The 14,955-nt window shown below is 38.9% G+C and overlaps 1 protein-coding gene across 13 annotated transcripts in view; it reads left to right on the top strand.

Annotated features, from left to right (window-relative positions):
- The window catches only part of mef2a (myocyte enhancer factor 2A), a 75,315-nt gene that overhangs the window by 46,676 nt on the left and 13,684 nt on the right, over positions 1-14,955 (top strand). For 4 of the 13 annotated variants that reach the window (XM_023324909.1, XM_023324901.1, XM_023324891.1 and 1 more), the window contains exons 4-7: positions 8,715-8,846; positions 8,916-9,050; positions 10,943-11,165; positions 13,434-13,493. In XM_023324909.1, the coding sequence (XP_023180677.1) occupies positions 8,715-8,846; positions 8,916-9,050; positions 10,943-11,165; positions 13,434-13,493 (550 nt within the window). The remainder of the gene's footprint in view (positions 1-8,714; positions 8,847-8,915; positions 9,051-10,942; positions 11,166-13,433; positions 13,494-14,955) is intronic. The other 9 variants (XM_023324924.1, XM_023324918.1, XM_023324933.1 and 6 more) reach the window with 5 other exon arrangements.

Here is a 14,955-nt window from a genome sequence, read left to right as displayed (position 1 = left end):
TGAAACCCTTTGTAAAACCAGCACAATGTAGTCTTTGGTTCTAATATAATTATAATTAAAAAAATGTCTGCTAACAGCAGAAAAGCAGAACTAAATATTTCAAATGCTGTTTTCTATTCTTGTCTGAGAGAAATTGTAATAATTAATCTGAATTTAAAGTTTTGAAGTGTGTCCCATTGCATCTAACAATAATTTATTTTAATTCCGTGCTCATCTGTGGCACGAACCACATGAAATAGGTCACCAGTCTAATTCAGTTTGATCTATTTGGAACCAAAAGAGATGCAAGTTAGGCTAACAAATATTTGAACCACAAACCATGAGTCCTCCGTCTATGCTCAGTGACCTTGCTGTGTGGCTGAATCAAGTTCTTTCTTTTGTGCACAACAGCCTATGTGTGTTAGCTCGAACAGCAGTCAGATTGCCCTTGTGCCCCCCTCCTCCTACCGTTCAAGCTGCGTGGCCAGTCCCTCCTGCCCAAAGGCGATGATGGAGCAAAGCCTGGTGGGATAGGGGTGTTCAGGTTGGGGGGGGTTGTTGGAACCATGCCATCCTCTCCTGGCTGCACGGCCTGACTGGGGGCAAAGAGGGTGGCTGCTGTGTCTCAGATTGATGAGGACAGGTCTGTGGTCAGGGTATAGAGTGTTGCAGAACAGACGTCCTGCTGGCACATCCTGCCCTCTCTGCCGCGCACTCCCCCAACCCCGGCCCTCCGCACTCGTCTTATCGGAACTTCTAATTGTCCTTATGAATATTTTAGAGGCCAGCAGGAATGAGAGTTCAGGGTTGGAGGGTATGGTTTCAATGGCCCTGACAGCTAATGATCCATTCAATGACCAGAGAGTAAGAAAGATGGGGAGGTAGAGAGTGGAGAGTTTCAACAAGCTACACATCAACATGTATCAGTTTTAGATGTATTCAGTTTTCATTTTGAACAGTGAAGATTTTATGTGTTTTCATTTTTACTACTTGCTTTTTCTTTGTTTTAATTTTATAATTTGATTTGACATTTTCCTCTCTCTGGTCTACCAGCTAAGGCTATTTTGATAACTTCACTCATGCAAAGAAGTTTTCACATATTTTGTGAAATCACAACATATGTCTAATATAAGACACCATTTAACAGTGACATTTCTAGATGCAGATAGTCTTTAGCAACTAATGAAAAAATCTTCCATGTATACATAAAACATTTGTAGTTGAGCCAAACAGAATTTTGTGGGAAAGTTCTGATCTCAGGTTCTCAGGTTTTTGTAAACCTGAGATCAGAACTTGACCTTTGGACATTTCCGTGGGGTGCCAACTTTTTCCAAGTCCAGCACATTATATTACAAATTAAGGTTGAAAGCTCAAAAGAATAATAGACCAACTTTGCTATGCTACAGTCAGTCTTCCTTTTGTCTGCAGAAAGGATTGCTCTTTAACAGCCTGAATAATTCTCACACATATCTTAGAAATTCTTACATCTCTAGCTCCATTCTCAAATACCTCACTAAAACTGATACTGGATCATTTTCAGTTTTCCTCCCACAGTAACATCTTCCTTACCAAAGAGTGTTGTTACTATGACCTGATAGCACTTTGTGTGTGGTGAGATGACTGAGCAGAAAAAGATGAATTGGTTTTGTGTGTCAGTCAGGGTCGATCAACCTGAAAATTGTCTGATTCTGATCACGACCTGAACTTTTAGTGCATCTGTAAAAACATCGCTAAAATGAAAAACTGTTTTGCACATAATGTTAACATGTTCTTAAGTCAGCCAGATGACGCATTAACCTTTGCTTGGCACTGTTTTTTATTTATTTATTTTTGTCATTTTAAGTAGTACATGATTTTAAAAAAGTGGAAGGAATATGTCCTTTCCATCTTTTCTCTGCTTTCTGGAAATCATCTCATCTTTATAATCACTGAACTTTTAACAAAATTAGGGCAAATTTTACTGAGAGCTTGGAGAGAACAGCATCAACATGTAAAGCAGACAGTCAAGTTAAGGGCCTCCCTCCTCCCCCTCTTCCTCCTCCTTCTGTTCGTGCTGCTTCCTGTCCTCTGAGTAACTAGACAATGGAGTGTGCTAAAGGAAGGATATGAAGCCAGCCTCATATCCTGGTATCAGTCCGCTCTGTAATGTGGAATGGTCATGAGATTAAACAAGATATGTCTGGGAATTACAGCAGTCTCCTTGTCTTATAGGCCTCTGCTCTCATCTCACAGCATGTAGTGGGGAATGGAGGGAGAAAGGAGGACTTCTTCATTACAGCAACCTAGTGCTGGACCATGCCGTACTGTGCATAGAAACCAAACCAAAGAGGCTTTTATTCCCCTTAAGTGGGGACTGCATCACCGCAGGGGAAAGAGAACATGATGGTGGTGAAAGTCTCTTAAGATATTATGTAAGAGAAAAAATATTTCTCAGCAGATAAAAGCTTTCCTATCAGCCACCTCCCTGTGATGATTTCCCAGTGCGTTCACACTCAAAGAAGCCCTTTGATAAGCACATTATATGGAACAGCCCGGACACAATAGTGATGTCATAAGGATTAACACGCTACCTTGCATGGTGCGGACGCAGGCACAAGGGCTAATTCACGGCTCTGCAGCGCAAAGAGGGCAGGGGAAAATGAGGCGGGGGCTGGCCGCTGCATAACTGGTTAAAATATAGCTTCTGTGTACTTAAGGGTAGGCAGGAACAAACATTGCATGAATTAAATATTCATGATGTGCACCACTTTATTACTACAGGTTGCTTTGAAAAGAAGTGGGTTTGTATCTGTACTGTGGTGTACCAGTCACAGGTCAGCTTAAGTGCAGTGCCACGCAGAAGTAGGGACTGAACTTATAACAAAGCTGCGATCTGTTATTGGGATTTTGTGGAACAGACTACACACAAAGTAGAACATAATTGTGAACTGAAAGGAATAGCGACATTTGTTATTCTACAAAATTAAATGCAGCCTTATAGTTTTGGTGAGATCTAGATTTCAATCTAGATTTTTTTTCAATATCGGGACCATTACAGATATTGATGTCAGATCAGTTATTGTCTTGTAAACCTCCTTCAGACAGGATTTTCCTGTACTTAGCTGTATTCCTTTAGCTAAGTATTCCTCTTGCTACAAATAGCCTTTGTGTCCTTTCAGAATAAAAGCATGATGCTGCGACCACCATGTTTCATCTTGGGGACAATGTGTTCAGGGTGATGTGCAGTATCAGTTTTTCAATTTTTCAATTTTTACATGTAGGCAAAGAAATGTAGTTTTGATTTAATATCACCAGGTCACCTTCTTTTGTTTGCCATGTCTCCTACATCATTTATGGGGAATGTCTACCTCTACTCCTTCTGGTGTTCTTCTTGTCACTCTTCCAAATTAACCAAATTTGTGAAGTATGATGTAAAAATGTGACTAATTGCAAAGAAAAAAAGATTCAAAGTTTATCACTGGGATGCAAATCGTGTGCTGTGACCCTAAATTACTTATATATGGACTGTGAATTGCTCATTTTACTGTAGAAAGGTAATAGTCTATCTTAAAATTAAATCAAAGTGGCATCCAAGGTTACCAAACGCTGCTCTAAAGCCTTCTGTCCTGAGTCCAAACTGAAAACCTGAGGAGGCAATTACTGTGCCGAATGTTTCCCATGGCAACAGCAAGGTTAATAACCAGAGCTCAGACCAAGATGAGAGAAAGATGTTTTCTTTTGGATGAGAGAACTTCAAGGCCTTGTGCGATGGAAAATATTTTTTAAGGAAGACTGAAGTATGAGTATAAGCAAACTGATGGACCTGCACTGATGCACTAATAGACAGAAGCATGAAGTGTAGCTTTTATTTATTAATGGAAAAAACAAATTTCGTAGCCCATTTATGCTGCTCTGAGAAAATACCAACTGTCCTTGTTCTTACCCATCTTTGTGAGTCTTTTAGGGCCTTATGAACTGATGACCCGCGTTTCCTTGTATTTGTGTCTCTTCCTTCTTACACATGCATATTCTTCCTGGACATGCTGTTTAAAAATCCTCGTCAGAGCTCTATTTGTGTATAGCTGAATATACTTTACAAAGTGCAATCCCCACAGCGAAATTCAACATGTAAAAGCTATTTGAAAGCTGCTTTCATAATGTGAAAACAAGGGAACGGAGGTCTGGAGCAGCAAACAGCTCTGACGTGTGAGAACAGCCCTGCTCTGTGTTAGGGTGGGCTTTAGGGCTGCCCCCTGCTTTGGTCATGTCTCTGCAGGGTTGCCAGTGATTGGCCAAGCATGTGGAGCGAGGTCTTGACAGGTGTTTGGAAGATGTACACCTGCTTGGCCATGTGCTTACTCAGTGATCCGTTTACTAGAAGTTGTGGAAAATGTCAGGCTGGGTGAGAAGGAGCGGCATGCATTTCAAGGATATCAAAACATTAGTTGATTCTGTTGAACACATGAAGTTCTGATTAAGCAATGAGAAGATTTTAGTGAAAAGTTGCAGTTTGTGTCCTAAAACATGACAGCCTATGTGGAACGTCCTTATACATAAAGAAAGCTGGACATTTTGAAGCTGGAGAAATTGCAGGTCTAAAAAAATATTTCAATCAGCTGACTAATGTGACTGTATCTTTGGGAAACAGAACTTGACAAGAGAGATGCATATTTAATTGATCATCTACTATTGATATTCTTAAACTTATTTTCAAAGGTACATAAATTGAAATCTATAAGCTCAAAATCTCAGATCCACTCCAGATGAGTAAATCCCCTTTTAGAAACACTTTCAACTTATAAGCAAAATTAATGACTTAAACCTACAATTTTTTTTAGACCCAATGCAACTGTAATTTTTAACAGTAAGGCTCAATAACCACTCTCTACATAGAAAACTTCTATTTAAACTTGATGAACTTTATTTTCCGCACTCCAACAAATTAAGTGACTGAGTTTTTGAAAAATACGTGGAATGTATTGAAGAAATGTAATCTTTTGTAAAGTTCTTAAAATACACTTCTATTACTTTTATGATGTGAGAACAACAGTTTTACATGTTTCCTACAAAAGTAAAAAAAAAAAAAATTATTATAAAACTGTTATTGTAAAATAAAATCTGCATTCCATCATAATCACATGGCCTACAATAATACATTCTGCTTAACTCACTCATAAATGAAAATATTAAATGTGCTTTGCTTTTTTGACACAACCCAATACTATATAACCTCTGGAGATGGACTCATTTATTGTATGTATGGTAGCATTTTAGGAATAATCTGTGCTGTCTTATCAAAGTATCTTATTTTTGATATTTTTAAAGTACTATTCTAACAAAGTGAAAACAAATTATTATTATTATTATTTTTTTTTACATTTTGTAGCAGTAGAGTGCTAGTACTAGTAAGATCCCAAGATATCTAAAAAAGACACAAGCTCTTTCCCTCCTTTTATGGGCCTTTTTATGACTGAATAATTTTTAGGTCTGTGTTACATGGTTTAAAGGCAGCCAAGAACAAAGTAGAAACTTGATAAAGATTGGAGAAATATTTCACAAGTCCTATTTAAACGATTAGCTCATATTTTAGATCATTGTATGCAGTATTAAAATAAATAAGAATGGACCTAAAACTGATCAGGACAACTTTGTGAGCAGATTTACCCTTGATTGCCATGGTTTGGTAGGGACTCACTTAAACTACTGCTAACAACACCTCCCCAAATGGCTTTTGCCAATGGGTGTGGTGTGCTGAAGCCTGGCCAGACTTGTTGTGAAAGCAGAGCAGATCTGCCCATCTCGACCAATGTGACCAACATATTCCCATAATGAGCAGGTTGAAACCTAAATTTGCAGGTTGAGACCAGATCTTTGACTCACTGGTGGTGAAAGTGCATAGTTTGACTTCAGTAAACACAGGCCTTTCAGGACCCTAACTAAAGAGGGCCGTTTTAGTAAACAGGAAATGAACCAGCAAGGCGTTTTCTTAGAATGAGAAGAATGCCTCTGCTCTGTACCACACCAAACAGTAATGCATCTGTGGTACAGCAATGGTCATTCATTATCCAGAGGGCTTCTCTCTCTTGCGGTCCTCTGGGCATTGTGGACACTTATGTGGGTGTATTTTTTTTTTCTCTGAACTTCCTTATTTTCTATCACAGCTGTCAAACAGCAGCATATTTTCCATGCGCAGTATGCATATTAACATTGTTTATTGTGCCCCGAAAATACACAGCTCTCAAAAAACCCTCATGCACCAGAATGAATTTAGGCGAAGGGAGCAGTTTGAGACTTTGGCACCATCCAGCCATAATGAGCCGGGGAATTATGCAGGAGTTTAACGGAGCCAAGGAACAGGTTTTAGGAAATGCAGCTCATGCTGAGGTTGTGGTGAGCAGAGCTGGGTTAGCCGCATTGTCTGCACAAACCTAAACGCACTGTCACATCGCTTGTCAGAGGATGCAGCAGCTGTAGAGGCGCCCCCTCCCCCTCAACTTCCACACATATCATACACACGTGCACCACATATACAGTTTCTGTTTCACACACATACACTCACCCACACATGCACACATTTTCAACTTCGCTGGGTGATGAGGACCAGAAACAGAGAGTGAGGTCTCATTAGAGCTTGTAGGTTTCCCCTTCCCTGGCTCGCGCTCCGACCCCCGCATCCACAGGAGTTGGTGACCTTCCTGTAGAGACGAGGCCTCCAAGACGGCGCGCAGACAGGGCAGGGCCCTGCCGTGGACCTGTGGCCGCCTGATAGAGGAGTCTTGAGACCGGCACATAAATCATGTTTTTGATGTACACTTCCTCAATATCACAAGCTGTCATATGCTGTCAGCGAGTCTTGTTAACGCTGCTATTCAGAGCTGTAATGAGGAGCAGAGACGAGTCTGTGCGAAGGGGAGCATGGGAACATAACATCAGGGATATTTGTTGACTTGTTCCACATGTTTCTCACTCGCCAGAAGCCTCTTTGTGATGTTACCACATTGTGCACTCACAAACTCTTTAAATTTGATGTCAACTCTATAAATCTGTTCTTAGCTAAATCTATTGAAAAAAATACGATAACTGAATTTTTCATTCATGATATCCAAGTTATACACAGTTCAGGTCAGAGTGGCCCAATTGTAGCTGAAACACAATAAGTCAGCTACAATGGGCTGATTTTAGCTGACACAAATGCAGGCTCATAACACCTTGCAAAAGTACTGCTATCACTTGGACTAATTTAAATTTTGACAACTTTTAACCACAAGCTTTAGTGCAATACATTGCGTTTTATTGTGACAAACTAAAACAAAGTACCCTGGTGCATAATCATGAAGTGAAATATAAAGTACATATGTAGATGCTGCTAAATGCACCACTTTTGAACCAACTGCCTTCAGAGTTTTCTTTAACACTCAATCCATCATTTAAAAATGGAGAGATTAGCATTAGTGGTCATTAAATCTAACTTTTTGGGCATCCTGAATACACCATTCACACAGAAAAGTGTTGGTAGCATCATCGTGATGAGGGGATGCAGTTTTTTTCAGTAGAAACAAGGCAATGGATGATAGTTAAAGAAAAAACAGACGAGGGTGTTCAGGACAATTCTGGAAGAAAATCTGCAGCTCTACAATTGGATGCATTTGATCAAAGTATTTTCATGAGTTGGAATAGTGTAGCCTAAGTATTGCTCTGAATCCAATTAGAAGGTTGTTACATAACTTACACATTTCAGAACAGCTCCCCATTTCATCTGAATTAGATTGGGTCAGATGTCTTTGCAAAAGTACGGACAACACATTTTCTCTTTAATTGTCCAAAACAAAAATAAAATGCATTGAGGTTTGTGTTTTTAGTCTTCCAGTGGTGTCATTATTTAATTATGGACTTGTGAAAGACTCTAAGTCAGGGGTCTCAAACTCCAGTCCTCGAGGGCCGCAGTCCTGCAACTTTTAGATGTGCCTCTGCTGCACCACACCTGAGTAGAATAATTAGGTCATTAGCAGGGCTCAGAGAACTGATCTACACAAGGAGGAGGTAATTAAGCCATTTCATTCCAGTGTTTTGTACCTGTGGCGCATCTAAAAACTGTAGGTCTGCGGCCCTCGAAGACTGGAGTTTGAGACCCCTGCTCTAAGTAAAGGTATAAAACATTTGTCAAAAAATACAGCATTGCTGTCATAGTTTTGACAGCAATGTCTGTTCTTCTGCAACTAACAAGCCTTTAACCAGAACACTGACGCTGAAGCACTGGACAGCCCAGAAGTGTCAGCTGTGGTTTTAGAAGTGAGAATTGTCAACTTCAACTTGCATTGAGCGAAAAAGAAAAGATAATTTTAAAAAATCATATTTCTGTGCAACCTTTCGACTTTTAAAAGCATTGTTCACTCAGACTTTGGGTCAGATGTCTTAAGCACCTCAGACAACATTCTTTGCTTCTCATGTGATTTAAAATTTAAGTCTGCGTCTTAGTGCGCTCCCAACTTGGCTCAATAATGCTGTTAAAGAAGGCCTCTGTGGGAGTCACACCATCTGTCGCACATCTTGTGCTTCAGTATTCCTTCTGTATGTTTCTGCCTACAGAATTTATTTCCACTCAGATTAGACGCCTCTATAACGATATCAAGAAGCCCCATATTTTTTTTTATGCACAGCACTGTAACTGAAAAATAATAGACAAAAAACAAACAAAAAAAATCACAACAAAAGCATCTTGCATACTATGTCTGTTCAACTGTGCAATTTCATTTCAGAAATTGAGAAACAAAGGCCAAAATGACTGTGCTAGTCCCGATGCTGATGACTGTTTCGGGCACAGCCCCCTCATGGATGACCATTTCGGCAAACTAAGCGAAGACAGTGATTTAATGTACAAGCGCTGTGGTGTAAGTACTTCTTTTTGTCTCCTGCTATTTTGTGTTGATTTTTTGTCTTTATGTTGATGTTCACCACAGGCGCTAAACAAGAAAGAACACAGAGGTTGTGATAGCCCGGACCCCGATGCCTCATATGTCCTCACTCCTCACACAGAAGAAAAGTATAAAAAAATTAATGAGGAGTTTGATAATATGATGAGAAATCATAAAATCGTAAGTACTGTAAATGCAACTTTCTTGCTTGGCTTTGTGGCACAAAAGGATTTTTTTCCTTTTTATTTATTTATCTTTTTGTTGCTCTCTAGTTAACTAGTGTCAGAACTACACTTCCTTAAGACTAATACCCTTTTGTGGGGTTGCATTTTTTCCTTCAGTTGATTTATTTTGCAGCTAATGTTTTGGCACACCCTTACCAGATTTCATTTCATTAGCAGATGAAATGTTGCATGTTTCTGCTAAACAGATTACAGCCTATTATCAAGGGGATGGTTCCTATAAATTTGAGAGAGCACTAACTATTTTAACACATAACATCGTGCTATAAATACTTCAATAATTAATATGTATTTCAAGTACTCCTGTTATAATATCAATGGCATGCTAGTTAAAAGTCAAGATTGCAAAATAACATTAAGCAGTAAAATTCTTGAGTGATTTTCTTAAAAGAGGCAGGGTTTCATTTAAAAAAAAATTAGGACTGGGCAAGAACATATTCTTTCTTACTAAACGACCATTTATTTAATTTTATTTAAAGACTCTTACTTTGCCATTAACAAACTAATGTCAGCACCCACCCGGCTCACTGGATGATATTGCGATGAAATGCACCTGTTGTTTTCCACTCGAGGCTTTGCAAAGTCAGCACTTCGGAAGACGATGCAAATGAACTGAGATTCTTGTACGTTATAGCCTCCTCTGCAGCTGGTTTCTGTTGTGGTGAAAAAAAAATCATTCTGAAGAAAGAGGTTTTTATTTTTATTTTAAAAGGTAAGGTTACTTCAGAAGTGCTGATTGCTGCAATGCCACAGTCGTCACAGTATGCATGACTTTGGTTTTGTATTTTCTCTTTTGTTTGTGTTGTCTGTTTTTTTGTGCGTGAGTGTAGGCGTGCGGGTGTGTGTGTGTGTGTGTGTGTGTGTGTGTGTATGTCATGGACGTATGAGAGTTCATCTGTATTTAAAAGATCATGATTTTTTATGCATTTATCCATTCACAGGTACAAAAATGAGAAAATCATGAAAATGTTATTTTATTTCAGTAATTCAGTATTTATATATATATATTAAAGATTCAGTTAGACACAGACTAATATATTGCACCTATTTATTTCTAGGTATTTTGATGATTAAGGCTTGATGCTAATGAAAAGTGAGGAATTTAGAATATGACACATAACCAATAGGAAATATGTTATATTATTCTGTTATTGATTACACATTCACTGTTTCGACAGTTGTCCAATTTTACATTTATTGACACAAAAGGTTATTGCTAAAAATTTGGAATGACCTGCATTTGTATAGTGCTTTATTAAGTAAGAGGACTCCAAAGCACTTTACACTACAATCAGTCATTCACCATTCATACACATACTGATGGTGGTTCCAGCAAAGTACAGATTGCATTACATGGACATGCACTTATAATAGGTTAACAGTTCTGCATCTTTCTTGTCACTAGCCATTTTATAATTCAAGTCAAAGAAACTTATTTTTTTGTTTTCTTTAGCAGTTAATTAAAACTAACAAATACACATTTGAAATATTTTACTTGAGTAATAAATCTTTAAATGTTTGATGTTTTGTAGTAAATATTCGAAGCAAATTAACTTTTGAATGATAATTCCAGTTTGTTGAGCTTCTCCTTTGTACCTTCTTATTGATGTTTAGCAGACGATTGATTGAAAATGTTTTAATGGAGCACATTTACTTTAGACATTTTTGGGAAGGTTTCTGATCTTTGTAAATGTATTAGCTCTTTAAATCCCCCTCTTTGCAGGAACTGTCTGTTGATGTTGCTATGACAACTGACAGTCAACCACACATCAGAACTTGGATTTGGTATGTGCTGTGTGTAAATATTTATCTGTGTGTCTCCTGCTCCAGCCCACGGCGTTGCCTCAGCAGAACTTCTCCATGCATGTGGCGGTGCCCGTGTCCAATCCTAATGCCATGTACCAGGCGGGAGGGAATCTGGGCAGCCAGGCCCTGGCAGCAGCAACAGCTTCGCTGAATGAGAGCGGGATGCTGTCCCCTCCGCAGGCCTCCCTGCACAGGAATGTCGTCTCCGGTGGAGGATCTCAGAGGCCCACCAGTGCAGGAAGTGCAGGTTAGTAAACAAGAAATAAAAAGATATTTCTTCAGTGGTGAATCAAGTTCCGATAGATGTTTTTAGTTTTTGGTTTTCACTTCCAATACTCACTCTGGCTGTGGCAGTGATAAAATGCTTTCTTAATTTAGAAGCATAAATACTGAAAGCCTGGGGAAAACGTGAATGTGATTCTCTACAGTACTACTAATTTCTTAATTCCCAGATTGTGTCATGAAGAACATATGCTGTATTAATTAGTGGGCTCTAACTATTTGTTAGCTGTAGCTTTGTGACTATTGAAAATACTCTTGTTTTTTAATTTTTTTTCCCAGATTTTCTCATATAGATCTCAGTTAGATAGATAGATAGATAGATAGATAGATAGATAGATAGATAGATAGATAGTAAGTACAGTATAATTAGGAAGCCTGGCAGACAGACGTTGGACCCTGCACCTACGTCTCAATAACACACATTACCTTGGATTCCCTGTATTTTTTCTGAGTCAGAGCTAAATGTTCATCCATCTTGTTAGCTATCAATATCACATTGCCCATTTTGATGGATTAAAGAGAAGGTTTGAACATCTCTCCCCTCTTTGCTCCTTCTCTGCATCCAAAACGCCTCCGTTTCAACTTCTCTGGGATTTCTGGCTTCAGTTGTGATATTATTTCAGCTTTTCCCATGTTAATGAGCTCCTCCTTGTTGTAAACTACCCTATTGCTATGGTTACGCATCGTAACAAAATAGCAAAGTATGAAAAAATATTGCCAAAAATCTTTCTCTTTCTATATAGCATAGAGAGATATAGATATAGATATTTCACTCTAAAATTCCCATCGTCACAGCTTACTTTATGAGCTTGGTGGAAAAATGATGTCAAATGAACTACTACTTGTATAACTTGTCTGACTCAGTCAATCAAAATGGCTCTCATAAGGTTTTTCTGCACTGCGCACAGAGTAAGTGCACTTAACAAGGTGTGAAATATCTCAATGAGCTTTAACCACACATTAGAATTGGCTAGCAACCCCCATGTACTAAACGGCCGTTCTTCAAAACATTTCCTCTTTGTCTTTTGCTTCTTTCACCATTTTAATGTTCTCTTTTCATTTTGCGTCACACTAACGATTCAAAAGCTGGAAAAGTACGTCTAATGAGATTTTTATAGTGAGGTTGGGTTTGAAATGTATACAAAGTTAGCATTTTACCTGCCCATAATAACTCCTTTGATGTTCTCATTTGGTATAAATCCATATCAGTTGTTCCTGGAGGTCTAAGCTAATGGCTGGTCTACGTGGGGGAAAGAGCAAGGCTAGTTTGTATGGGCTTAAAGCAATTCTACTCACAAACATCACGTTTGTATTGGACTGTTATTTTCAAGGAACTCTATCATGATTTATACAAGAAAGTGAGGACACGTACCCCCAATCTTGTTCCTACTTGAAACACAAGTTGAACAGGTGAGGAATTTAGAATGAAGATAAAAACCGAAACATAAAAAATAATGCAGGATAAAAACTAGTGTTAAAACAGCATTCAGTTATAGCTCTGTAATATTTTGGCTTTTTGAAAAAGCTTTACTTTTCTTACAGAGTTAGTCTGACAGAAAATGCTCTATTTATTCTACACAGGAAGATAATGAATGTACCACCACCTCCTTTCTTCAGTTGCTCTATGAACAATTGGCAGTATAAGTAACTACCTAATTCAAGCATGACAACAATTTAAATGTTTGTAAAACAATTTTTGACTAGACCGCTATGAGATTTTAGAGATTTGGGTTCTTATAAAGTAAGAGCAATCCACTTTAGTCTCTACCCCTCCTTGATGGCCCATTAGGTTTAGTCCTTAGGAATAACTAATCTCTTTGTATACTAAGTGAAGACACTTACAATGTAAACAATGTTATGTACTACATCTAAGATATCAACTACCAGGAGTCTTTTAACAGAATTTACGCCTTTTTAAAACTGATATAAAATCTGCTTTCCAAAAGTACACCTCAATGCTTGACAAAGGTCTTGTCAAAACTAAAATGCTACACTCATCAATTCAGCTCCTATAGGCATGCAAACTCAAACAACATGCTGATGTAGCTCTTCTTAACCATATATTTTAAAATTCCCCCCTGCCAAGAGGACACAGACACCACACTTTCATGTGCTGTGAAGATGAGCTCTGCTTGACATTCTTACGTCTGGTCTGGCATCTCCATCACATGCTCCGCTCGCTTACAGAAAGGATGCAGATGGTTAATCATATCCACTCTGTGCATCTCATTAGGTGGCATGCTGGATACCACAGACCTTTCAGTGCCAAGTGGTGCGGGCTCCAGCCCAGCGGGTAAGTCCTCCTGGAGAGATTCATTAGCTCTCTGTTCCTCTGCCCAATAGGCCTCCTGCTTAGCTCACTGGCTGGGTAGATGCATTTTATTTGAGATTGCTTCAAAACCCTTGTCACCATGTCTGATGGATCATCCATTAGCTAAATAATATTTTCATAGCATGCAAAACAATTTTTTTTTTTAAAGAATTAATAAAATTCACTTGGTTTTTGTTCCTTTGTGCTAAAACGTTTTGCTAAAAAGGTACGGCAATTAGTTGTCTTCTGACATTGCATGGAGACCTCTGTTAACAGGTGCATCTGCTTCCCCCGGAGGCCCCTATAAGGCTGTGGAAGGTGGCTAAGATGCCTAGAGCAGCATAACCCTGCAGCTATTCAGGCCATGTCATCCCACTAAGTCCTTAGTACACAATGACCGGACAGGCTGTCATGGCTGAAATGTGTTCTGTGAGTTGTTGAAGCAGGTGCAGTTAACTCTTTCCTTATGACTCAGCAGAATTTCTGGTGAAACACAACATATCCTCATAGAACAGCATGACATTCGGTAAGAATAGTTTGACATGGATGTCATCCGTTTGGAGCTATTACAGTAGGCCAATGGTTTCAAAGAGTAAATTTGATCAAAAGATGGTGTGATCGTTTTAGGTTTGGGTTCCGTATTGGGGCCAAGACCTTGTCCCTCAGGAGGTGGGGGGCGTTGTCGTCAGCATTTGGCAAAGTGCAAACATGTTGCAGCTGTTGTTTGTACCATGTTTGCAGAGGAGTCGAGGCCACAAGCAGAACAAACCGCACTGGCCCCCATGTCAGATGACCGTTCCTGACATACTTCTGATTTTTTACGAGTCACAGTCATGAGCACAGCAGAGGCGTTTCAAAATGGACAGATGGAAGATAAATTGTGTGATATTTCTTTTCTACTCAAACGGTGTCACAACTGTCAGAAGACAATGCTCAGGAAGATTTTTTTTTTTATTTCCAAGCACTCCTTGTTCAGTAATTACTGCTTTAATTGCTGGATTGTTTGCTAGGTGTTCAAGTGTTCTTTCTCACATGTACTGTGAGCATTATTGGCCACATTCACTGGCAAACTATTTTCTGCTACTGAATTTTCTGAAATAAGCCATCTGTTGTTCTTGTCTGTGGCAGAGATAATGGCTCATCAGCACCTTTAAAAACACAACAACTTTTCTTTGAAGTTGATTTCAAGCTATACTCTAACACAATGGTGTTCACGCCAGTTTCTATTCCTCAAAATGTGTTTTCTGTCTACAACTTGTACACATACAGTTAACCTCAAGTGCTGGTCCCCATCTGGTCTGAATGTTTAGGTGGAGATTGAAGATTTAAAAGAGCATGCAATGTACCTTTAAGCTGACCATATTATCTGATCTGGAAGAAGTACAAGCTTTTGAAATATTTGTACAAAATACGTGTATCTGCATTTAAAAGACGTGTAATGCAT

The sequence above is a fragment of the Xiphophorus maculatus genome, chromosome 2 (genome assembly GCF_002775205.1).
Source record: "Xiphophorus maculatus strain JP 163 A chromosome 2, X_maculatus-5.0-male, whole genome shotgun sequence".
In the NCBI taxonomy this organism is placed as follows: Eukaryota; Metazoa; Chordata; class Actinopteri; order Cyprinodontiformes; family Poeciliidae; genus Xiphophorus; species Xiphophorus maculatus.
Note: the sequence above shows the minus strand (reverse complement) of the source record. Positions and strands in the feature narration are given on the sequence as shown.